Raw genomic sequence first — 26,269 nt, forward strand, 5'->3', positions numbered from 1 at the left:
AGTTTATCTAAAAAAAGATCCCAAAAGCGCCTGTTACATTATGTACTGTTTTCGGTGTAATCAGTCCTGTTATACAAAACGAAAAAAGTTGAGTCAAAAGTGGAGTCCATGATCACCAACAAACACAACCCAAAATTTGCTGGCTGCATATTCTTACCTCGGACAACAGATCATATATATTTTTGGTTGGGACTGCAGCAGGCTGTTCTACAAGAATTGGCGCTGCTGGCTCATGAGGTTTTTGACCATTGACTTTGGGAGCGGCTGCTGCACCACGACCAGTTGAAGCAGCATATCCACCTCTGGATGCTGGAGCACCTCGACCGCGATCACTGCTAACAGGACCACCTCGACCACTACCGCCAAAAAAACAACCGCAATTAGTCCATGGGAAAATGGTTTCAACACAAATTACAACAATCGTCGCCACAACATACCGTGCACCACCACCACGAGCACGAGATGACCCATCATCATTTGCAGCAGGTCGTCTCCAACTTGTAGAAGCAGGTGCTGACTCTGAATCGTGAGAAGCAGCAGTAGCAGGTCGAGCAGAAGCACCAGATTGTGGTCGCACACCCGTAGGGTGACCTCCACGAGCACGATGACTGTCTCTAGGTGCTTGTAAACGACGAGCTTCGGCCTTCAATTCAACCTTTTCACCATTGGGTGAATCCAGAGTGAATGTCATGCCAATGACTTTTGCTGCTGATTCCTTCTCTGCAAACACGACAAATCCAAAGCCCTGTGTGAAGAGAGAGTGACAGCGCGGGTAATGATTAATGATTTATGATTCCAGACAGAGCAAAAAAGGACACTAAATCATCAGTAAGCATACCTTGTCAGCAATAATGTCCGCATGCTTGACGTGACCATAGTCTTCAAACAGTCTAGCGAGCTCATGTAATGGTAAACCATCAGGAATGTTTCTAATGAATATGGACATGGGGTCGAATTCGATTTCTAGTAGACAAAAAGAAACAGAGTCAGACAATGGTCATTGACCTTTTCATTTCAGATTCCCACCTCTTGGTTTTCGATCTCCAGCTGGTGCAGTTGCAGATACGAGATTATCTTTTCGTTTGCGATCAGCTTCTGAAGCAGTAGCAAAAACTAGATTATCTGTCCTTTCAGCTTCGGCTTCAGCTTTAGCAGCGGCTTTCAGATCAGCAGCACTTGGACCATTACTAGATTCCGTGCTTCCGCTTCCAACAGCAGCGACATCAGCAGCGGCAGCAGCGTATGAGAATGCTTCTGCCTTCTTTTGGGTTTCTTTTTCACGTCTAGATACGTCATCTGCTTTTTTCTTTTCGTCAGCGACTTTTTTAGCAGCGTCTTCAACCTCTTTGGCTTTTTTGGCTTCTTCTTCTCGATGTTTACGACGTTCCTCTACTTTTTTATCGGCTTCGACTACGTCGATGGCCTTGGCAGCACCGAATGGATTAGATTTTGCGGATTTTTGATATACATCGGATACGTCTGGTGTGATTGGGGAATGGTCGGCTGGAGTAGGGGCTTCTCGTGGTTTGAGGACTAGTCTGTGCCTTTCCTTGGGGATTTCGCGTTCTACTTTATCTATGTTGGGTTGGGTGGTGGTAAGTATTCGAATATGCACGAAACAAAAACGAGAAAGCCAAAGGCGTATATCAACCTGGGGATGCAGGACGTGGTGCAGCAGCTCTTGGCTCTCGTGGTTCTCTTTGCTCTCTAGCAGGACGATCACCGCCAAAAGCAGATTCTCGTGCTGGTGGTGGACCTACAACCGGGCGAGCAGTATCTCTCCAGCCGGAAGATGGAACATCTCGACCAGTATCCTCTAAAATTGAAATCCAAAAGATGATGAGACGAGGGGTCGTAGGATTTGAGCAAAGCAGAAATATGAGAGATTTTGCTTGCTCAGAATTGTCGAAGTAGACTCTTATATCACGACTACAACTTACTTGACTCTGCAACATCCATACGAACATTCCTTCCCAAAAACTCAAATCCATCAGCATTCATAGAGTTTTCCAATGATTCGAGATCACCGAATTCAATATAAGCAAACCCTTTCAGTCTACCATCTTCACCCTTTAATAAGCGAATAGAGGAGATATTTAGACCACTGAAAAAGTCGGCAATAGCTTCTTCAGTACAATCGAATGATAGATTGCCGATATATGCAGTGAATGGAGGACGAGATGGGAAGACTCTGGGGCCAGTTCTTTCTTGTCGAGGAGGTGCTCTGTCTCTGTCACCACCACCGCCACTGCTACCAAAAGTGGACCGGGGTTGTCGAGAATCACGCTGTTCGTATGAGGAAGAGGAAGGAGGCTGTCTACGGTTTTCGAATACGGAAGTTCCACCAGCTGCACGTTGGCCACGCCATTCATTGGAATCACTAGGCATGGGACCACGAGGGATTCGTTCACCACGGTCCTCTACATAAGAAAGAGTGTGAATAATGGTGTAGAAGATGAAAAAAAGCCCGATGCCTAGTGCATCGACAAGTCCGGTTCTTAATAACGAATGCATGTACCTCGATCACCTCTGTCGCCTCTGTCTCTAGAGCCAAAAGCACCACCACCACCACTACCTCGATCTCGATCAAAACCTCCTCCACCTCCTCCAAATCCACCACCTGATCTGTTGTCGCCGAAAGCACCTCGTTGAGGACGGCCTCCTTGTGCTAGAATATATAGACGGAGAGATGCGTAAGGTTTGGATGCAGCTGTTTGTTCAGCACGGAGCTAACCTGCATCAGGATCTCTGGATGCTATTTATCCGAAAAATAAGTCAGCGATCATGAATTGTAAATTGCAGTAGGAGATTCCACGTACGTGCAGTTGGGAGATCAGGAACATCATCAGCCCAGCTTGAGAATTCTAAACAAGAAGAAAAAAAATTAGAAGAATGTTCACAAGCAATGGGGTGTTGAATTCGAGAGATGGTGGTTAAAAGTGGGATACCTTCTGAAGCATGAAGCTCTTGCAAAGTCATCTTTTTGGGCTTTGCGGTCTTCTTTGTAGCTAGTCGACATTGTTCAAAAGTGTCAGTTCCAGATTTTTTTTTTCAAGCTTTACAGAACAAACATAGACGACTTGTAGGCTTATAAAAGCGGACTATATGCAGTAATAAAAAGCACATTCCACTTGTGTACATACCGTCTGCCATGATTGAAATTGATTGTTGTTGTTGCAATTTGTGGTTTGAAAAAAAGTCGAAGATGAATGTTGGCAAACTGTGAATTGGAGACCGGTTGGGACGAAAGTCACGCTTAAATCCCAAAGATTGTATTTAAATGAAAGGTCTTGTGATAATGTAACACCTTCATAGCGTACTCGAGTAGAAAACACGTTCTAAGATCTCGTTTTCATTTCTACCAAAAAGCTCGAACTTTCAAGCATTCGAGTGGCTGGAAACCATCATCATCTATAATTAAAGCATTTTATTCTCGACATTCAACGTGATCTGCTCATTGGGAGAGACGGAAGGCTTCATCCAACCACGTTCAGAACCGACAAGAAGAAAAAACCCACAGTCAACAATTGCGAATGTATCTATGAGCAGATCTGTGCTAAGAAAAGGGGTCATCAGCTGCAATGAGTGCGGCTCAAAGGTCCCTCTGTTAGGCTCAGGTGCTTCACTGGACTCGCCATCTGATTCACTGGATTCTCAGCACCATGTCAAGATCTCTCTTCATGGCCAGCCTTCTCGCTTCTTGAGAGACGACTGGGAATTCGCGGGGTACGTACTAGGACCGTGGTGTAGCTATGGATCTGTTTGGATCACTGCTGCATCAACCCTTGTTGTGCATCATCGTCATTCATCAAACATTTGCTCGCAATGAAATCTCACGGGCAACTCTTGATGTTTTCATATCTCATTTCGAAATAAAGCAAGCTTGCTAATCAACTTCTCTCTTTTGTTGTAGATGGGGACAGACAATAAGACTCGAGATTCCCACAGCCTTCCCACAAACAGAACCACTACCAAAGAAGCTAGGCATGTGGCACGCCACAGCTATCGCAGCAAATGATCTTACCAGCAGTGTCTTCTTCTCTGTTGGACTCGCCATCACAGTGTCCGGCCAATACGCACCGATCTGTATGTTTCTCTCCGGACTCTCACTCATACCACTACGATACGTACTAGCTGAAATAGGAGAAGCTCTGCCCCTTAACGGAGCAATGTATTCTACGCTTGTATCAATGAGTAAACTATCGGCTATATGGGCTGCTGGAGTCCTCGCAATGGACTATACAACAACAGCAGTAGTCAGTGCGGCATCAGCTGCGTCCTATTTGATGACTATGACCAGCACCGTACAGAGTGCTTGGATTGTGCCGCTGATATTGGTCGTGTTTTGTATCATAACTGCTATTGGATTACGAGAGTCTTCAGGGCTCGCTCTGAGTATATTCATTCTACACATTTTGACCATGTTGGGAATCATTATCCTGTAAGTTCAGCTTCAGAAATATTTCATTTTTCATTGCAATATCATCTCGCTCATATTTGGCTCTTCAAGGTCAATCGTATTCATGGCATCAGGACACGGGTTTGGTGTACTCTTAGACAATTGGAACTCACCTGCACCATCAGGCAACATTGCTAGAGATATCCTATTCGGATGGGCAGTCGCCTTCTTGTCTAGCACAGGCTTTGAAACGTCTGGAAACTACATAGAAGATCAAGCTCCAGGCGTCTTTCCATTGACATTGCGGAATATGACGTATCTCTCGCTCTTCTTCCCACCACTACTCACATTCCTGACTTTATGTGTGCTGCCCAGGGACGTCGTTGTACAGAATCCTTCGACGGTTTTGAGTGCAGTGGCATCAGCAGTGTCAAGTCAGCTTGGCTTTTTGGTATGTCCATCTTATATTTTGCTCGCCAATCTATATGCTAAAACAAATTCTTTACCGCCAAAGGTCTCTTTGGATGCAATTATAGTGCTTTGTGGAGGAGTTCTTACCTCATTTGTTGGTATTGGAGGCTTAGCACATCATCTCGCAGGCGATGGACTGTTGCCACGAGCAGCTACTAAAAAGATGCCGCCCTTTGGAGGCTATCCAGCTATATCAATTGGATTCTTCTTGATATGTGGAACATTATTCCTGATATCCAACGGAGACATGACGATATTATCTCTAGTATTCGCAATGTCATTCTTAATGGTGTTGCTATTATCAACCATGGCAAATCTGTTTCTCAAATATCAGAGAGGCAGACTACCACGAACAGTAGATGCATCGCTTCATACAGTACTCTTAGGACTCGCCATTCTAATAACCGCGATAGTCGGTACCGCTGTGCAAAACACTTCAGCTGTCGTTGTCTTTTTTGGAATGTGGTGTACTATAGTGCTTTGCTTCTGGATTGTCTCGAGGCGGGTCGCCATAGCCAAGATCATCCTCTTCTTACTGGAGAGAACAAAGGATGCTCGGATTGAGGCCTACTCGTCTCGTTTGATTCGGTATATTCAAGCAGTGAGGAATCAGCCAGTGTGAGTTGACATTAGAATGTATAATTTTGTCGAATATACCGGAACAAAAAAAACATGATGTAAACACTGAATAGCAACGGACCTAACCAGCTCTGTTGCTTCATCTAGTGCCTTCTTTACCAATCATGACGAGATTCATGTTTTGAACAAGGCTCTTCGGTACATGGATACAAACGAGTCAGCAACTGCACATATGAAGGTGGTTCACATGTTTGAAGATGAAGCCACCATACCACCATCACTCGAGTTTAACATTTATGTGAGTTTCTGTTGCTTCGGTTCTGTAATGGAAGTCAAATCGTAACCAGTTCAACCACAAACAGATTCTTGATCACGTATACCCAAAGATCAAGGTAGATTTGGTGCTGGTTCGTGGAAAGTTTGAGCCGGATTCACTCAAATGGGTAGCAGATCAGCTTGGTATACCAGTGGTGAGCGTGATGCCCTTATGATGCCCTTATGTACATATGCAATCGCTGACATAACCGTTTTTTCGCTTAGAATCTTTGCTTTATCGCAACTCCTGGAGTCAGTTCGCACCCTATAGGTGATTTCAAGGGTGCCAGAGTTATTATGCTTTAGACTTTGAAGCTAATTGACTCTGTAACGAAAGTTAACGAGTGTCCGTTAGTGGATTCTTGTGACGAGAATAAGATGGACGCGAATTGTAAACATTTTACATTGTAGTAATACTCATAACAAGTAATTGTAGTCATTGTGTAGGTACCTTGATCATACACATAATTGTATATAAACGTGGTATGAACGTGTTTGTTCACAACTTCTCGCGTTTTTTTGCTGCTTTTTTTGCACAAAGCCCACACAACCCCACCACAAGGAAATGTAAGCCATCAGACGAGACTCAAAAGGCAAACTGAAACCACACTCAGAAAATGGACGATTGTTGGTTGAATCCTGCGATGGCTTTTCCTTTGGCTTTCGATGATCAGTTGGGCCGCGAGACTTTTTGTCTTCAGGAAACTGATCATAAATATCCGCCAGAGTAATATCAGTAGCGACGTTCTCGTCCCAAGCGTTCAGAAAATCCTACAGATGCCAGGGGTTGCCGGAGCGCTATCTTCGGCTCTGAGAGCACGTAGAAGCGAGCGATACACAACTCAAGAAGGGGCACCAGATAGTGACTTTTCAAGGCTCTAAAATGGAAATATTATATTAGCGACAAAACAAAGAAAGTCAGAAGAAAAAGAAGTATTTGACCGAAAATGACATCCGGAGTCAACCAAAAAAAAAAACACGAAATAAATAATTGAATTTCGCTTACAGCTTGAGTGATTCCACGATCTCCAGTCAATGCAATCAAGTCCACAATCTGCTGGTCAAATGGCACATCGGCTAGACAACTACCAGGTCCAACAATCTCATCATCATTCTGAGGTTCCTGTTTGGCTAGATACTTTGGTTTCGTATTGACTCCAGTGCCATGGAATGGTTTGATGCCTTGAAGACATTTGACTGATGATTCGCCATTTCCAGCTACGACAAGATAACCACTTTTCTCCAGTGTTGCAGTCGACCGAGAGAACCAGCGGCCTTCTGGAGGATCAACACTCAAAGCTGTAACCTAGCAGATAAGAAGGAAAAGAAGACAGGGTGAGCAAAAGAACTGCAATTTTTGACTGAGCTTAGAAAAAGTGAAGCCTTACTACGGCATTTCTGACTTCATCATACGGTAAAGACCTGTCTTGGGCCTTCATTCTGAGTTGGAAATGTTGAAGAGTCGTTTGGATTACGAGAAGTAGGTTCATCGTCCAAGGCCAGATTCCCACCGGTTTGCATTACCTTAAAGTCACGATAGCTAAGGCAGTCGTCTGCAAATCGAGTATGGACATATGTGAGTGCGCGCAGCGTTGTGAGCAGTAGGAAACTTAACCCTGTAAGACGGATTTGGCAGAGTCAGAGATTTTCAATGACACAAAAGTGACTTGTTTAAACGATAGATTTCACATTCGAGATGTATCATTAGACGTGCAGAATAGTAGTGTGCTTACAAGATCTACTTTCCAATTCCAACTTCGGTGTAAAAATGCATAGATTGAGGATCAGTACCAGTAGGTTTTGTAATATCTGACTGAAAAACACCTTTTTCACGACTTCCGACAATGATAGTCATGATAGCATGTAATGGACCATTCGTGAGTTTTTCAGACCTATGTGACTATTTCGTAGAATAGGATTGGTAATAAGTGTGCTGTGCAGCAAAAAAAGGCCACCGCAATGCATAATGACGTACAAGATCTCCGTGAAGAGTACGTCGTCGAGAAGAATCATTGGCTTTCAAGTAAAGTCGGTCACCATAGCCCTCCTCTAATTGAGCCAGAGTCATGTTGCCAAATTTAGGCTTTGGTGGACCTGGCTCTGCCTTGTGTTGAACCTATGCGCCAAAAATGTGATGAATGAGTGCATTGCGTCGCGAATCAAGGGAGGAAGCACGATAGCAACAATATACAGTAACAGTCACCTTGGCCTTTTGGGTTTCTTTGCCTTCTTGGAAGTGATTGATTGAGGTTGTTCAATCAGCGTTCCAGCAGCGATTTCTTCGACAAAGACGAATTCCACTTCTCGAAGACGAGCCAAGTAGGGCCATAGTAGTGTGTGAAGATATTGGTCCAGTCCTAAATAATTGATGTAGTTGCTATTCGAAACATGACCAAAACACCAAAACAAAGAGAGCTTGTACACACCAGAGTAAGGATCTTGCGTTGACTTCCCCAAACGAGTCTTGTTTTCCCTTTCAATCTCCTTTCGCTGCCTTTCTTCGAGCAGAGTCCATAGTTCGGGAAGCCTGCAAAAGTTGATTTCGGGTTTGGTCAGTCATATAGGAATGAAATAGGATAAAAAAAGACTACGATCGCATGGAATGCCAAAATACGCACCGATATCGCCTCCCAAAGCGACCACCTCAGCGGCAATTTGCAAGAGGACTTCAACTTGAAAGCTCAAAACTCAATACAAGACCCAGACGTCTTCGGAATGTGATTTCAGACGGCTTCTATCAATTTCCAATATGTTATGATGACGATTGCTATGTGTAACAGTGGTTCTGTGCCCTGTACGAGATTCCAAGTGTCACGATGTATGGTGTTTGGTTGATCTTGCCAGGCGCCTACACTAAAATGATTTAGACCGTGATTATGTAATAATTACAAAGGCACAGTCACCGACTCAGAAATATTCAGTTATCGTATGGCGAGATAATTGTTTGAACGTGAAAGCAATTAATTTAATCTTTAGAAGCCGAGTTGTAGACTGAATGTTAAGAGTCCAAATTACTGTCTTCTTTTTCTGCACCAAACATCAAACCCGTCAAGAATGGCAGACCACGACGACGCAGAGGAAGACGGGCTCCAACAGTCTCAATACGCCGAACCACTACAACCACAACCCAAGCCTACCAGCAAGAAACGCAAACGAGCCGACAAGGATCCATCATTAAAAGGCAAACCAAAACCAGCCTCAGAAGATGGACGCCGGAAGCGAAACGCCACTGAATCAACCCTCACTAAGGAGAAGAAGGCAGCTGAATTGAAAGAGATTGATGCATTGCTGTACTCTATTGTTCAAGAAGATGTGAATGATACAGCAAGAACGCTTGTACATGTTGTCGATGATAAAATGTCTGGGAGTGCGAGGCGGAAGGCTGCTGCTGAAGAGTATGTGATTTACTGGTTGTAATTCGATTAAATGAGGTAATTGATGCTATGCTTTTGGTGTAGGGTTGCTGCTTGGCCTGTCAAGGATGCTATGTTGGCAGTGGATCAGTAAGCTTTTGAACTTGGAGAGCTAGAAGCAATCCATCTACGGATTTCAATATACGTTCATCCACTTTTATTCAACCACCTTATCATCTTTAGACGTCGTTTCCCACAACCGGAATACACAATCTTCGAATCCGTAGAAGCAGACACCACACAACCACTGATACTCGACGATCCCGACTTTTCACCCTTCCTCGAAAATCCAGCCAAAGAAGCAGGAACACCAGCACAGAAACTCTTGAAAGCCGAGATATCAAGTCTTGTAATCAGTATGGTGACAAGACAGTTACCCCATGATGAAGCTAAGAAGGTTAATATAGGGAGGATTGCCAAAAGGGTTATGAGGCAGGTGGAGAGTGTGATTCGGGAGCTGCCAAAATATAAGCTGCGGGCTCAGGATCAAGCAGAGAGGATAAATACGCAAAAGGAGTATGAGGCGAAGAGGGCCAGTTGGAAGGCTGTCTTTTATGCAGGGAGAAGAAATTGTGAGATTGAACACTTGTAAGTTTGAGGGAGGTTCCTTTTCGTGCTCGTTGAAGATTGCGGGAGAAACAACAAAATCTCACGATTCTTCATCTTACAGCGTCCTTGATAATGCAAAGAAACGATGTGAGAAATTCTTCGAATCGTGACAAGAATATTATTCTTTGAAGAAGCAGTATTGCGTTTTGTTGATTATTCTTATATATAAATTGTGCAGATATAACTTTATATAAGACACTCTACAATGACTTTTCTACAAACAGCGCTACTGCTGCCAATGTCCATCGTGTGTCGTCTGCCCTACACGGTATTTGAATCGATGCAATATATGTCTCTCTTGATGGGTTTGAATAGAGAGGCACTGATATGGATTCTTTGAGCATGACGTCCTAAATGCCAAAGTCAATACAGTTAAGAATGCGTTTTAATGTTTTCATAGATCGATGTATGGATTTCCGTACCTCTGGAAGCCACGAAAAGTATGCTTGCGGTGCGACAGCCAGACTCGGATCTTCAGCATGACATTCCGACACTTTGAGTCCATCGAATCGGCATCCTTGAATGACGAGACCTTCTACAATGACTCCAGGCGAATCGGATCTGGCATCTCCCCACAGTGACTTTAGCTGGAGAGAGTCAATCGGAAGTTTCACTAATGTGAAAGTTAATAATATCGTAAGACACTTGGGGGGAAAATTGAGAAAAGTGATGGCAACATACGTTTCCTGGACGACTGTTGTCTCAAAGCCATCAAAAATCCCCTTGTATTAACCAACGAACTCAATTTCACGGGCCGCTTCATCCATTCGACGGGACTAGCTTGACTCCATTCATACATCGCCAGAGTCTTGGACACAACCTCCTTCATATAGTCCATTGCCGATTCAGGTCCAGCCCAAGCATCACTTTGTTGCAACCAAAGTGATGGCGTTTCGCCTCGGAGTAGTGATGTGCCGAGTCGTTGAATTTCAGAGGCTAGCTGGCCACTCTTGACTGATTGAGATAGTTCAGAAAGAGTGTCATTCACTCGTTGAACGAGGCCGAGTAGTGTTGCAAACTCGAGACATAGGAATGAAACGAGTGGATCCGAGCCTGCACCTAGAGGGGATGATGCGGGTTTTTGTAGTACGTCACTTGATCCCATAAGCTACAGATTCAATAGAAGTCAGCCCTTCCGAAACAAGAAAAAAGCCAACAAGATACGCAAAAGGACTCCAACCTTTTTCCAGACAGAGAATACGGGAGCAAGATCTCGCAACCATTCCTGACGATCAAATACTTGATCGTGTTGAGCCGTTGATCGCTAACGAAAAATCGTTGAGTAAAAGCGCAAAAACAGCCAACCATTCTATTGACGCACCAGGGATGCAAGTTGCGACAAAACACTCCAACTTGTAGATTGTTGCATGCTTCGATCGATATTAGCAGGCAACCCCAGCAATGAAGGAGAGTCTGTGTCAGGTAGACCATTGATAAACTGGACATAGTCTGCGTGTCGATTTCTGTTTGGCAGGTCTAAAGAGTTTCAAGCTTATTACCATACAAAAAATTTGAAATGCTCTTGCACATCAAGCATACCAAGTCCATTTGCAAGCTGTTTTGAGGGCCCTTGACTACCCACTTTAAAGTTTTCTGGAAAATCAAGGGAAGTGAGAAACGCAGGCATTCTGAAGATACCTAAATGGTTCCAAACACTCACGATCTGCAAAGATAGACTCCAACAAGACCCGCAGACAACGAGAGTCATCCGCACTATCAACACGACCACCATAAACAGCTTGTTCCAAAAGACCATGTATAACTTTCCATTGAGGAAGCTCCTTTTCGTTGCACATGTTCTAGAGACAAAAAAATGTTCATTAAAAAGGATTGGTTGATTCGATTCCTGCTATTTCAGCGCACCGCAATCAGCACTGAACTAGACCTCAGATCAGCAGCTGAAAATTCATAAAACTTTGTCCATCCTTGTGGCAAATACATTCGCCTCTCTTGCAATGTAGCATGAAACCAGGCCAAAGCAAACAGTGCTTGTGCTCTGAGCACGCTGCCCTTCTCAATAAAGTCTACATCCCATCCATCGTAGGCTCTCTGAAGATTCTTCTTGAGTCCTGGAGGAGCTTCTACAGTGACTTTGACACACGACTGCAACAAGGCTGGTGAGAAGCCCAGATGGGCTTCACTTGTCATGAAAAGACGGAATTCTTTAGACAAGGATCCTTGCAGCGTAGCGAGTTCTTGCATCAAAGATGGGATCCAGGAAGTGACGAGATGGATGTTTTGAAGTAGAATCCAGCCACCCTTAGATGCTGCATCACGTAGCAGTTTTATGGCGACATCACCCTGTCCTTGACCCATTGCGATCTACAATTGGATCCACATGAGCCTCATGCGAAACAATCAAAAATATCAAAACTACGTGGAATAACGTACCGACTTAAAGCTGGCTTCACCAACAGCAGTCACAGCATAAGCACGTAACTCCTCGGATGGATCAGCACCAGGTGTAGTGATGAAGAGAATTGGCTCATGTGAAGTCGACTCTTCGTGCAATTGCGGGAAGGTTAAAGGATTGAGAGCAAGCGAAGGCATGTCCAGTATCTCACACGCCGTATTTGTCACTAAGTAGATTTATCATGAGATCAACTAGAATTCACTTCTAATCTTGTCTGAAACAAGCCAAAAATTTCACGCAAACTATTCTTGATTCTTACTGGATGTAAGCAATCGATCTGGTCTGAGTGTTTTAATGATCAACAATTGTTGGAAGGGCGTCAATTGTTTGGCAGCAGGAGGGAAACTGTCTTCACAAGCATTCTGAGATATCCAGCGACTCCAGCCCTCTCGATCAGAAAATGACGCTTTGATTCGAGGCAGGGACTAAGTTGAAACGATCGTGTCAATGAAGCCAGTGGTGATAATTCGCATAAATCTGATTCCTCAAGACTTTTCTTTACCTGTAAGAGTCGGAACTTGTTGACCTTGTCCGATGGTACCCAAGATGGCACTTCGGCACCGACAGAATCCTGTTGATCTAAAGCAGTACCCACTAAATAATCCCATTCACGTGCATCATAAGAATTGGGATGCAGTTGCTTTATAAGGTGATATGCAAAGGCTAGACGATCTGCCTTAAACAAAGCACGTCCAACTGTAGCATACACCAGAGATTCTAATGTTCTACACAATACCTCTGTACGGCTTTCTTTGCCCTCTCTGTCACTGTGACTATTGCTGAGAGCTCTATTTATAAGCCGCAAAAACAAGTCGAGGCTGAAGTGATACATGGATCCAAGACGAGATAACTCGATTACAGCAAAGTACAGCTTGCTTCCAAAGTTGGCAAAGCGTGCATACTTGTCTCGTTCCACGTTGAGAGATGCCTTTAGTTTTCGAGACTCGTTCAAACCGTCCTCAATCGTCATACTCTTGGCTTTGGCTTCATTCAATGACTCTAATAGTGATTGGTTTTCTAGAATATTTCCGGTGGAAGTAGCCAATTCTCTTAGTAGCGATTCTTGAAGAGTTACCAGTTGCAAGTTGAGTTGATCTTCTTGTTCTACTAGCTTTACACGTTCCAATTCTAGTTCTGGCTTTTCGTGTTGTAAAACGACGTTCAAAAGCAGGTCGGCCAATCCTGCTTGAGTTGTGGTAAAGTTGATTTCAGACACCAAACCCAAAGCATCAGTTCTCAGATTGAAGCGACTATCCTTGGTCAGCAAGAAGAGTTTGAAACTCTCGCCAACATCCACCGTCTTATCACCCAGTCTCACCACATATCGTGGACCCTGTTTAGCATATTCCTGACGTAGTAATGGATACAATGTCGGTTCAATATCGGTTACATCCTGTACTATCAAGGTCTTGCCAAATCGTACTGCAAGCTCGAGGGCACGAGAAAAGTTTGGATCGTGTTGGTAAATGATTTCAGGATTGGATTTGGCCAATGTCAATTTCAGCCATCCAGAAGCTTGATCACCAGGATCTACCAACAATGCTACAGTTGGAGTATTTACCGTAATTACAGCATTTTGAAGTGACAATGCATCGTGTGGGAGTCCCTGAGACTTCCATAGCAATGCCGTGCCCTCAGAAGCTAAGAATTCACGAGCATCGAAGTCGTTCAAGTTGAGCAACTTTGACCAAGATTTGAGCATAGCGTCTCTAGTACTTTCAGAGGCCCCACCTAAATATGTTACGAATGCAGATGCCATTAAACTCTGCGTCGGCAGACCTTCCAATTGACTATTAAATGTTTCGGCTTGGATACGCCATCGTTGCCCTTCCCCATCCAGCTTGGATAGCAACGAGGTCGCGACATCTAGAGTTCTTTGGGCCTTCTCAAGACCCATTCTGAGCATTTCAGCTTCTCGTGACAGTGTACCAAATTCATCACGCAATCCTGCTACATTTCTATCGACTTCAGACAATTCTTCCTGAAGTTTCTTGACTCGATCTGTAGACTTTTGGAGTGACTTGGTCAGACCTGCTAGATCGTTTTCTAACGGAGCAGTTTTGTCCAAGACCATAGAATACTGTATATTGGCCTTCACCCATGCTGCTAACGGTGCAGCAGCTACTGAAGCTCTTCTGATAGCCACTTCGTCAAATGATTCGGGCTTAGTTCTCAACAATTCAGCTACAGCTTCTCTAGCCTGCTTCGTAACAGAGTGAGCGTCAAAGTTTAGAATCTCTTCCTTGATTGTTCGTTTACCAAGGAAACCCTTCATACTATTCCAAGACGTATCGAGAATACCCATGAGACGAAGGACGCCTTCTAATACATCGCGGACAGCTGGTGGTGGTGCTCTTAAGGATCGTATTTCAGTCAGTGCATCACCTCGAATCTCTCCGACGGATTCACGGGCTGCTCTCAATATCGGTTCAACGTCCGCAAGCTGTAGTTCTATAGCTTGCTTTTGCTCAACCATCTTGACTTCCTCCAATTTCAAGCGTTTGTTAAGGTCCTCTAATTCACGTTTCTGGTCTGATGCATTGCTCATGGCATCAGTGATTCGTTGCAGTGATTGATCGGCCTCGAGCTGCTTTCGAGACAATGTCTTCTGCTGTTGACCAGCGTTTTGAGATAGCTCATCTACATAGTGTGTTGCATCGTCGAGCTTCTTCAAGCCCCCTTCCAAATATTTGACCTGTTGGACTAGGCCGTCTCGTTTCGATTTGAAAACATTAGAGAATGTTTCCAACAAAGTCACTAGAAGTTTCGACGGTGTTGGTCGTTGAATCGACGCTACAGAGTTGTGAAGAGATACAAAGAGTTCTGGAAGTTCCTCTACACTTGATAATTCCGGTAATTGACGGGCCAATGCGGCCTTTGTAACCACCACCATGCTAGCTTTATACCAACTACTGACTCGAATACATTCGCACGAGTTCAACAAGGCCGGATTTGACTCACACCGTTGTGCAAAGTCGGGATTTAGAGTATCAAGTATCAATACGAGATGAAGATTCCGACGTGCTTCGTTGACAAAGAATTCAATCATGCTTCCTTGAGATCCTGCCTCTGCAAACCGGTCAGATGTAGTCTGAAGCATAGCGTCCAGCTCTTCTTTACTGTAGAGACTGGCTATTTGGCCTCCTGTCAAGACACCATTCACAATCTCCAGGAAGAGTGGATCAACCATTTGGTGGTCTTCAAATAAGAAGACGACCTCCTCTTCACTGACTGCGGCTTGAATGGCTGTTTTCAAATCGTTTATGAAGCCCTTGATTCCATAATTACGTCCAATGGCGGGAGTGATTACTCGCATTCCAAGACGATGAGCGCTAAGTAGAGTAGCACTTCGGCGACCATATCCAGCTTGTCCTGCTAAGAGTAAACATCCGCCCTGATGCGACAAGACTCGGTCAATGCTGGCAGTGAATGCAAGCCATTCTCCAAAGAGTGCTAGACTGAGTTCGTGATAATCACGTTCATACAAGGTCACTTCCTTGGCAATTGTTAATCTAAAATCTTTTATAGAGAGTCTTTGCAGTGTGGCTGCTTTCTGATTGCTTCGATTCGGAGCAATATATACGGATGACAAGACTTTGGAAGCGTCGATCGACCAGTCTGCTCTGATTGCCTCCAGAAGCAGAGTCTCGAATTTCGTTTGATCATCCTTGGTAGTTAGACGATCACCGAATATGCGAAGTCCTTCATAAACTATTACTTCTAGCAAATCTTCCATGACATTATCGGGATTTATAGAGTAGCGAGCCAAGTTTGAGACCCAATGAGACAAGTCACGAGGGCTTAATACTACCAACGGGCCCCTAAACATTGCCACTGCTTCATCGTATACACGGACCATGGTTTCCGTGAGTCGATTTGCGTGTTTCCACACCTAAAAAACATGCTAGTCAGACATACAGTCCGCATCAAGACTTCTTATCAGTAAATTACCTTATGATCTGGTGGTATCATACGTGACAATACAGATTGAACCAAGACATCACATACTTGGAAGAGATTCTCACGAGTCGGCAGACTGATATTAAGAATATGTGTAAGGCATATAAATCGAGCGGGCAATGCTCTCTTCATGGTTCCATCATTGACAGAGGCTACAACCTGGACCCCTTCAACTCCAATCCAATCCAACGTCGCAGAATCATAGAAACCTTTATAGCAGAGTAGCTGTACCAAGAAGGATATCACCTCAACAGTATCATATTTATCGGGTTTCGGTAGATTAATGTCTCGAAGATATAATACAAGACGGTCACCGTCCTTTGGTTTCAAAACTCGTCCCGTGGCACCACTCACAGAAACACAACTCTGTAACAAACGCTGCAATATATGGATAGGCCGAGTTTGAGCACTACAGTGTAAGGTGATCATACGGTAGCGAAGTCTTGACGTGACATGCTTCAGGGTCAAATGCTTTCCAGAACCATCTGGCCCAACAAGAAGTACTGGAACTCGATCGACTAGCCACGACGATAACACATGGCATGCGTGTTGTACTTCCACGGTTTCTACTACAGGTTCGGTTGCCGTGCTAACAGGTTTCTCGAATTTATAAGACAAGACAGATCCATTTGCATCAACATACGACAACAATGCTTGCTGCGAAGAAGGGAGACCGGCCAGAGAGTCCATCTCACAAGCAAATGATACACGTGCCTCCCAATTCAGGACTGCACCGATACCACGAATGAGACCAAGCACAAATTCAGTCTGACTAGATGGCTTTTGACAATGCGACAGAGCTTGTAATACAAGGGCAACTGGCGAGACCTCTACAGTGAGTGCCTTTTTCCGAATAATGCCAATGGCTTGGAACAAGTATTCGTCAACCCAAACTTTGAGCTGTTTCCTTAAAGCTTCGTCTTGACGTTCTACCCATGCAGTGGCAGCAGTAGCAGTATCCAGACTCTCTTCAGACAAGTAAATCATTCCCATACGACTGATTGTAGCTGGTGAAGCATGTCTGAGATCGTCTGTTTCAAACAAGAATTTTACATTGGGACCAAATTGTATTCGTTCACCAGATGGCATCGTCAACAGCCGATTGTCGTCAAGGACCTATTTGTAGTTAAACAGTTCTGAGTATGCATCATTAGAGTAAGTATCCAAATCTCAAATCAATGCATACAGAGTTGAGGGCTTCGATCCATTCTGGATCAACATCACCATCACAGACAATCCAAGTCCATACGTCCAGTGGTTCTTTCACTGCCATTCTAGAGGCCCGAGTCAGAGTACCGTCTGTCCAGTCACGAGTATCCATATCCATGTGTCCCAACAACACATGACGATCCAGAGCTTTAGGATTCATTACATGGGTGTTGACTTTTTGACCACACTTGGCCAGTGCAGTTTTAAGAGTCTTCCATAAGGCAGATTTACCAGATGAAGGTGGTCCAACTACAACGGCACCAGTCCGTTGTCGAAGAGCTTCATACAATTCACACATCTTTTGGATTTGTGAATCTATTACGAGTAGACCTGATTCACGGCAGGATACTTTCAATGACTCTGTGAGCTCTTTATAAACTACACCTTGGTCTACTGTCTGTCCAAAAGTGTCACGCAACACTTCAAGGAATCGAGTAGCATCAGCAAAAGTCAATTTTGGTACGGTATTGGCTCGAATGGACTGTACAATGACCAATAATTCCACCTCTTGTCGTTTGGCAGTACTGCTTACAAGCTGGTCGCGTAAGAGTTGACCTGCTAGTCGCAAGCAACTCTTGAGAGGACGCAGACCCCAATCGTAGTGCTGCATATGCGACAGGACTTGTTGACATAGCTTAAAGACGGTAACTATTTTGCGACCAAATACTTTTGCGTGTCGGAATCCATCCGCAAAGAGCATCGTCTCGGCAATTAGTTCATTGTCAGGTTGCGCCATTGCCACAGATCGGAAGAGTTGTTTCAAATTATCAGGAAGCTTTTGTCGCCCGCCATAACCCTTTCCAGCTGGATTCAGCGTGACGAATATACCAGCATTGGAATCAACTTCGACCTGTTGATCCATGAGTATGAATGTTGACTGCTGTGATTTCAAGGCAGCCTAGATAGTGACACGGTTAGAGTTAAAGGCAGTTTACTAATACCAAAGCAAAACGTCACATGCCTGAACTGCTTGAATTTGCTGTGATACAGCAGACAAAACAGACTCTTCAAGACGATTGAACTCATCAAAGCAACCCCATGCTCCACATTTAACAATACCAACAAAGATTCGACCCATACTCTTATAATCGAGTCCTTCGTCACAATTAAATACCAGGACTTGACGACCCATCAAAGCACCAAGAGCTTTAACACTCTCAGTTTTACCAGTTCCTGCTGGACCAAATGGATTACCACCGAATCCAGCTGCCATGCCTTGCGTTAGGGTCAAGTAGCACTTGTCTGTTAAGGGAGTATGCACTAAACGTTGTGGTGTTCCTTGATACTCATATGTATATGCAAATCGTGCGCTAACCATTTGTCCATACATGGCACCATCTTTTCCGAGATAGAAACGAAGTTGTCTTTGCCATGCCCAATCATCGACGGATTCTACTTGTGCTGCAACAAGTTGCTCAATTACATCAATTAGATGGATGACGTCCATAATAACTGATTTTATACGTATATCCAAAACACCTCGTTCGGCGATATCTTGAGCGACAGCACCAGTATCAAAGGACGTGAGAGATTCTAAATATTTACTCATCTCTGCATGGAATGCCGGTAATTCTCGACGAGATATGGCCTTTTCACAACGTGTTGAGAATCGGACGAATTCACACATACATGCTACTTGAGCTGGGTACTCTTGTAGTACTGACAGTCCACTTTCTGCTTTGACTGCTCGAATTACAAGATCTCGTAGTGTTGACTTCATTTCGTTGGTAAACTCTCGAAGCCATATCTCAATATCAGCAGTTATTTTGACTTTACGTTGGAGTGGTATAACTTCCCCATCTGAACTACACATGGCGAGAATGTGTTTACCCTCCTGATCAAACTTCACACTCTGTACCCCCATATATAATTTACGGAAGTGTTGTTGGATAACCGTCAGGTTTGTTGCTTGACCTAATATCTCAAGTAGATCATCGTCACCAATAAAGTAGAAACGAGCAAAGGCACGACGTTTCTGTTCCAAAAAGTCGGCAAGAGCCTTTTGACATCTCTCCAGCTGATCGAGCATAGTTGCTATTACTCTTCTGACCGATGGATATGATAATAATGCAACGACTCTAGTGTCTCTGGCTATACTAGACATAATCGACCTAAAATCATTGTCTACATTACCAAATCGAGCTTGCTCAGATGGCAAAGCACCTCGATTGAATACTGGTTCTAGATAGACCCATTTACGTTGCACCAAGTTGAGATCATGAATGCAAGCATCCAAATCCCCGAACTTGCGTTCCCAAATACCACACTGATCAGCAAAGTTTTTATAGTATGGAGTGTCTTTCAGTGATTGGAGCAAAGACTGGCAATCTCCGATCTTATTGATACGTCGAATAAGTCCAAATGCTTTCTTTTGCCAAATATCATTTGTGCAGGGCACTAAATGAACTTACTTGAGAAATGATCTCCTTCCAATCCTTGATGATACCAACACGTTTGCCCTTAACATCAATATATTCTGATATGCTAAAGGTGGTAGATGCACCCCAGACTTCCAATTCCGACAAGGCTTCACGGATCTGAATCTCTCCACGAGCACGTACATTCAACTCTTTGATTTCATCTAGATGAGACACCAGAGATTCTCTAGCTGCAAATATCTGACCTGCAGTAAGATTTGCAGCTGTAACGCCTTTAGCATTTATACCGGCAATCCTAAACAAGTCACCCCAATGCTCAGCGGTCCAGCCATCAGCCTTGAGATATTTAATACATGGTAGAATGTTACGATACGAGTCGATTTCTTTGACTACAAAGGCACCAATAATATCGGCACCTCGAGTTTTAATCTGTTCTTGCCATTTATGTAGGGTGTCTTCTAGACTATGGGGTTTGGAGGAGAAGCCAATCCAGTCCTGTCCTGATATAGAATCTAGATCACTCATAAAGCCATCATAGACGGACCATGCATCCACAGCTTTGAGTAGCTCACTCTTAAGAGCTTCTAAAGCCGTAGAATCTGTAGCCGAAATATCAAAGTGCCTACAATCTTCAGCGACTTCTTCAAATTGTTGAGATAGATCTTCAAACTCTCGTTGTTTATCCTTGACAAAGGAACTAGCTTCTCGAGCTTTGGAAACATCACCCATTACATTTGCAGGTTTTGGACACAATTGTTCCCAACGAGCTGCGAATTTTGCAACCTCTTGCTGTAGCGTCAATACTCTACCTTCTACACCTGCTTTCAATACTTCGATCTGATCCTTGATCATCAAATCGTGACCATCTAACATTACTTCTAATTTACTCCATCGTGCTGCTAGAGCTGTAGCGTCAACATCAGAGCCAGCAACAGATCTTAATAACTTATTCAATGATTCGGCAGATTGTAAGCTAACTACAATCTCATTCTTTTTCAGTGACAATTGTGCATGAGCAGCATGTGCTCCTCCAATCTCTGCAATAGTTTGTGGTCTCTGCGATAGTACTTCCATAGCAGAATTTACAAATTGTTCAACAAATTGTAAATGGCCTTGGACTGTTTTGCGTAATGTATTTACAAGAGCGTCAAACAATCGTTGCAGCTGGTCGTCGATGGAGGCCTTTAACGGTATGGTAGACACTACAAAACAATCGACCTTTATACTGATGGGTATGGATTCGGCATCTTTTCCTCGTGTTTTAATTGCCTTGAAGTTGAGTTCCCAATGTGATGGTTCCGTAAGGTGCTGTTCCACAAAACTATCCATATCTCCAATCATACCAAGGGCAACCCAGTCTTTATAGTTGTCCTGCAACTTGAGCAGAGCCTGAAACAATTGTTCAGCTTTACGATACACACCTTCAAGCGAGGCAGAGTTTCGTTCTACTATAAGTGGGAATATAGCTGGAGCTCCGTCTACTCCTTTAAAAGTTTGTGGAAGATTTATAAATCGTTTGAGCTCTCGATAATATCGAGCCCTCACTTCTTCAATGGCAGGCCGAAACTGTAATCGAGATTGTCGAAATACTAGCTCTACACGGATTTCTGGCAATATTTCGTGCATGGTCGACAAACCGAGTCGATACTGATGCTCTAAAGCTTTATACAATTGATGATCCCAGTGCACTCGCCAGCTGAGTGAGTCAGCATTCTGTATATTACAACCAGTGAGTGCTGTTACTATAATATCTCGTATTGACGACACTGCGTCCTTCCAACCAGCCTGATTACGAACCAAATTGACTTCGAACAGGCCGAGTACTACATCGGTAATACTATCATGGTGCCGCCTTAACCGACGGTTTTCTCGAGTCAGTCGATCCACTACACCTTGTAATCGTGTGATATAGGCTTCGACCTCTGTCGGGCTGTCCCAAGTGACTATACCACCTTCAGCTCCTTTGCCCTTAGGACTTTTGACAAGCCGTTCGAATTCAAGAGCTAATTGCAACATCATGCTCTGCTGACATCGGAGCATTTGTTGATCGATTGTGTTGTAAAAATGTGCAACTTGCTTTAGCACAGTTCCAAAACGGTAGAAGCGGGAAGCACTTTCTACAGTTTTAAGTATATCGGATGACACATTCGTACCCAATGCAGTGATATGACGGACTTCACGGAGCAAGAGAGCTAAACGGTCTGGATAATTTACAAATAGTTTTCCAGTGTTGTAGTCTAACTCCATAAGTCGTCCTGTCCGTTGCAAAGCTAATGGCCCAGAGGGATCACGAAGCGCTTGATTTAATTCATCACTCCAGTCCTGTAGCTGATCTTGCTCGTATGACTTCAGATCAGTAATCAGCGGTGAAGCAATCAATTGGAATGAATCGACACGATCATCCAAAGCAGCCAAAGTATCAGCTGCTGCACCAATCTATGAAGTTTGAAGATTGGCTTTAAGGGCATTATATGGTCAAACAATGCTGAGAAAACACACCTTGGCAATAGTTTGTCTAGCCCAAAGCAAGTTGGCTACGGATACGGGAAGGCCAGACAAAGAGTCCTACGTTCTCGTATCAGATCAGCCGATAGAGCCGTTTCAACCACAATAGCAGAAGCGTCCTACCATTTTCGAAAGCTTCTTTGACTGAAACTGCTCGTGAATCGTCTTAGTCTCAGCAATAAGCTGAGCAATCAAAGCATCCTTTTCAGCGACTACTTCACGAGACACTATTTGATTCCGTAGAATGTCGATGTGTTTACGAAACTCTCGCAAGAGTTGAGATGGTTGGTTAAATAAGGGAGCAAACATATCCCGGAGCCTTTGTCCAGCATGTTGAGCTACTGGTTCTAAGGCTGTTTGATACTGGTTCACTGCACGCTATTTGGTTGCTAGTCAGCGATTAAAAGTAGAGCAAAATGAAATGAATGGATAGTACCTTCCAAACACCATCTGCGAAAGGCTGAGTATCCAGAATATCGACTTTCGAGAAGGAATGCAAACTATCAGCGACTTTCAGGTCACGTTGTTCTTCCGTAGTCAGAACGACTCGCATTCGTTCATGGATGACCCGAATTTCGAGAAACTGGAAATGAAGAAAATGATTTGAGCAATGTGCAGATTTACAGACCGAAATTCAAACCACTTGCCTCTGATATTCGAGCGGCTAGACGACTCAATGTATCTGAAGAAAAAGGATGACCCTTCCAAGCGTGATTTAAATCCATAGGCCAGAATTTGCCTGTCAGGGATTCAAGACTCTCATTCCATCTGGCGCAGATTTGGGATCCGAGATCAAGTGGCTCACGGACCTTGAAAAAATGGCACATCAGTCTCCCGTGATAAAGATATCAATTCTATAGATCTTGCACACCGTTTGGAAGTCAGATTTTCCAATATTGATTGCATTCAGACGTTCTTTTACTATTGATACGAAGGTGTCTGTCACAACGTCCAGCAAATGATCCATGCGTAACTGCGGGAATGGGGGGTCAAACATTTGCCTCCTACGTTGAAAAATGTCAGCCATCAGCTACACCGTCCTCGTGAGATGATTTATCTTTCCTACCATAAGTCATCTATGGCGTCCTGAGCGTTTTCTACCACCGACAATAAATCGTTCATTTCGGCGTCCCTGTGATATAGGTTAAGAATCAGTCTTGCTTGAGAAGCTCTTTGCGAAAACGGGATGTAGGATACCTGGCACGATCCATTTCGATTTTGAGCTGTTTTAGACTATCACAGAACGATTCTGCACGGGATCGCTCTTTCTAAAATAATGTTATAACGCATCTCAGGACTAGCCTCCAATGTTTTTCAAGTTATCAAGTCCACACCTTTGGTGAGTCGGCAGCCTGATCTGTCCAATACTGCAGTTCGTCGTCAACACTTTCGACGAGTCCAACTCCTACACACTAGTTGTCAGTATTCAGCGTCAAACTCAGGCTCCAAAGGACGATCTACATGCCATTTTCATTGCTGTTTTGTAGCATCCCTCCTAGAGCTCCTTCCATGTCCGACAACAATGTCTGTAGTTTCGAATTGATTCCCCATTTGCTATTCCTAACACGTAAACTTCTTGATTCAAGCACCAGACACAGAAAACTACATAACGTCAGTCTTACTTTAGCAGCAATGGTGCAATCACGGTTTTTATGGTTCGATGTAATGCCAAAGCAGGGTTTCCTCCCTATAAATATGCATGAAACGTTCAGATAGACGTGACTGTGACATGAAAATGACAATGATCTACCACAAACGGCAAGACGGTGATGATTTCAGGTAGAGTTTCAATGCGTAAAGTTGTCTTTTTGGCCTTTATGAAGATAACACCCCTGTTTTGTGGTGTCAGTGAGTCAAGAGCGGTAGATCCACGCAGTTTCGATAGTTCTACATACGGTTTGAACTCATCGTAAGTTTCCGAGTTTGACAATTGAAGTGTCTTGTCGTCCTAGTGTGTGTGAATTGTAAAATGTTAACGATGATCAAGATGCTGACAACTTTTGGGTTTGAGAACCGAGATCAATGTCGGAACGTACGTAAACGACGGAAAGAGTCAATGATTCTGGATCATGGATGAATCTTGACACTTCGGCCGACTCTGAAAAATCCGGAATTGGCAAACCCAAATGTAGAGTTGCTACTTGTTGCAACCATTGTCGCGTCTTGGCTTCTGACATAGTGCTTGATTTAGTTTGGAACGATCATGAATCGATTCCTAAACATCATTTTCCTCTGTTTGGATCAGAGCTGGGACCTTTGCTAAGAATCTTCGCGATGCATCGCAAAATGAAGAGAGACACGATGACAAGATTGTTTAGACGCGAATCACGCGGTGCACGTTTTCAAATTTCAAATTAGAATAATTAAATCTATATCCACTACTTGTCGCAAGTTTGCAAACTGCAAGGCTAGGGTTTCTAGCTCGGCCGTCCAAAACAGTGCAGCTTCATGCGTCAGCGCGAAAGTAGCAATGGCAAAGATAAGCTTAAGCTTTATATGTTCAAACACTCATATATTATGATATCGTGCTCGGACATGATCGAGATTTGAACCAGACTCGAAAGTGAGTGGCCTCACAGAAAACCACGCGAGGGGCTTATTCGTCTTCCAACAGGGTCAAATCACGATTTTCTAGTTAGTTCCAAAGTGTCGATCACCGTGTTTCCTCCTCCGTGACCATTAATAATCCGGTTCTCTCGCCTTCCTCGTTTTCTTTCCAGCAACTCAACACACCAGCACTTAGAGAAGAAAGACAAAACAAGGAATACTACTTCTTCACATATACTTGTATTGAATCCATGGCTTTAAAACGCATCAACAAGGTATGTCATGGTTCTCTTCATGGCCATTTGACGCAATATGGTGGTTATCATGAAAAATCAACACTACGCGGCATCAACTAACCTTGAAACGCCACACATCTCTTTTATATCTGTCTTGTCTCATGTCTACTTATCACATCCATTCTCGGCCTATACTCTCATCCTCTTCCCGTCCTCCTTATTGCTCTCCGTCGCCATAAATCTTCTCAACATCTGACATTTTTCCATTCACTCATTCCGAAACTATCGAAATGCACCCTAAACTATCATATCGGACGGCATAATATCATTAGGAATTGCAAGATCTAGGACGAGATCCACCCTCATCTTGCAGTGCTGGGCCAGTCGGTGATGACTTGTTTGTAAGCACTCCTTGGTTTCTTGTTGGAGGTTGTGTTTTGACAAACACATAACTGAACGAAGCGCTAAAGAACGATATCAATATCAGTCGCACGGAAATCGCAGTATTAAATTGTTAATGATTGACCGCTCACATCTTCCTTTTTCGTCCGCAGCATTGGCAAGCAACCATCATGGGACCTGTATGTATTCTTCGTCATGTTTCAATGCATACCAAGTTGCAATTAACATATGTATCATAATAATAGTCTGACTCTCCATATGCTGGTGGTGTCTTCTTCCTCTCCATTCATTTCCCAACCGACTACCCATTCAAGCCACCCAAAGTATGTATCGGTGATTGGATGGTCGTAAATTATGTCGGAAATGATATCATTTTATGTTATGGCTTCCATCACTCTCGAGTCAATGTCTAACTGTTATGCGTACTAGGTCAACTTCACAACAAGGATCTATCATCCAAATATCAACAGCAACGGAAGTATTTGTCTTGACATATTGAGAGACCAATGGTCGCCAGCACTGACCATATCAAAAGGTACATATTAGCAATTGCTTAGTGATGACATGTGCCTCGTCATAATTTGATGAAATGATCAAGCCGTTCAGTGACTAATCGTTTCTTGTTGTCTAGTGCTACTATCTATCTGCTCAATGTTGACAGATCCAAACCCTGATGATCCTCTGGTGCCTGAGATAGCACATGTGTACAAAACGGACAGGGCCAGGTAAGAGAAATTTGGTTTGATAGTTTGGTTGAGAAGCCCGCATACCAACACATGTGATGCAGGTACGAAGCTACCGCTCGGGAATGGAGTCGAAAATATGCCATGTAG

The 26,269-nt window shown here is 43.8% G+C and overlaps 4 protein-coding genes across 4 annotated transcripts; 2 read left to right on the plus strand and 2 right to left on the minus strand.

The window, feature by feature from the left end:
- Positions 1-60: 60 nt before the first annotated feature.
- On the minus strand, positions 61-3,153 carry SmJEL517_g04662 (uncharacterized protein; the record flags this gene model as incomplete). Its single annotated transcript, XM_031170590.1, has 12 exons — positions 61-66; positions 158-356; positions 438-745; positions 839-963; positions 1,027-1,575; positions 1,652-1,816; positions 1,941-2,420; positions 2,519-2,668; positions 2,735-2,755; positions 2,820-2,864; positions 2,949-3,008; positions 3,144-3,153. The coding sequence occupies 12 exons, from the start codon at positions 3,151-3,153 to the stop codon at positions 61-63; spliced, it is 2,118 nt and encodes a 705-aa protein (XP_031023446.1).
- A 388-nt stretch (positions 3,154-3,541) lies between these two features.
- On the plus strand, positions 3,542-6,070 carry SmJEL517_g04663 (uncharacterized protein; the record flags this gene model as incomplete). The annotated part of the gene is made up of 7 exons (XM_031170591.1): positions 3,542-3,726; positions 3,914-4,441; positions 4,511-4,850; positions 4,914-5,488; positions 5,597-5,747; positions 5,812-5,919; positions 5,990-6,070. 7 exons carry the CDS (start codon positions 3,542-3,544, stop codon positions 6,068-6,070), a joined length of 1,968 nt encoding a protein of 655 aa, XP_031023445.1.
- A 3,916-nt stretch (positions 6,071-9,986) lies between these two features.
- On the minus strand, positions 9,987-24,428 carry SmJEL517_g04664 (uncharacterized protein; the record flags this gene model as incomplete). The annotated part of the gene is made up of 26 exons (XM_031170592.1): positions 9,987-10,136; positions 10,209-10,399; positions 10,468-10,894; positions 10,967-11,050; positions 11,108-11,262; positions 11,326-11,379; positions 11,447-11,585; positions 11,650-12,108; positions 12,178-12,365; positions 12,459-12,624; positions 12,702-16,091; positions 16,151-17,275; positions 17,346-18,266; positions 18,357-19,703; positions 19,780-22,182; positions 22,246-22,311; positions 22,375-22,629; positions 22,688-22,834; positions 23,123-23,255; positions 23,318-23,383; positions 23,449-23,519; positions 23,586-23,637; positions 23,713-23,811; positions 23,874-23,938; positions 24,002-24,199; positions 24,288-24,428. 26 exons carry the CDS (start codon positions 24,426-24,428, stop codon positions 9,987-9,989), a joined length of 12,492 nt encoding a protein of 4,163 aa, XP_031023444.1.
- Positions 24,429-25,606: 1,178 nt separating this feature from the next.
- SmJEL517_g04665 (uncharacterized protein) lies at positions 25,607-26,269 on the plus strand (the record flags this gene model as incomplete). Its single annotated transcript, XM_031170593.1, has 5 exons — positions 25,607-25,615; positions 25,682-25,759; positions 25,866-25,971; positions 26,068-26,161; positions 26,224-26,269. The coding sequence occupies 5 exons, from the start codon at positions 25,607-25,609 to the stop codon at positions 26,267-26,269; spliced, it is 333 nt and encodes a 110-aa protein (XP_031023441.1).

The sequence above is a fragment of the Synchytrium microbalum genome (genome assembly GCF_006535985.1).
Source record: "Synchytrium microbalum strain JEL517 chromosome Unknown SmJEL517_scf0033, whole genome shotgun sequence".
NCBI lineage: Eukaryota > Fungi > Chytridiomycota > Chytridiomycetes > Synchytriales > Synchytriaceae > Synchytrium > Synchytrium microbalum.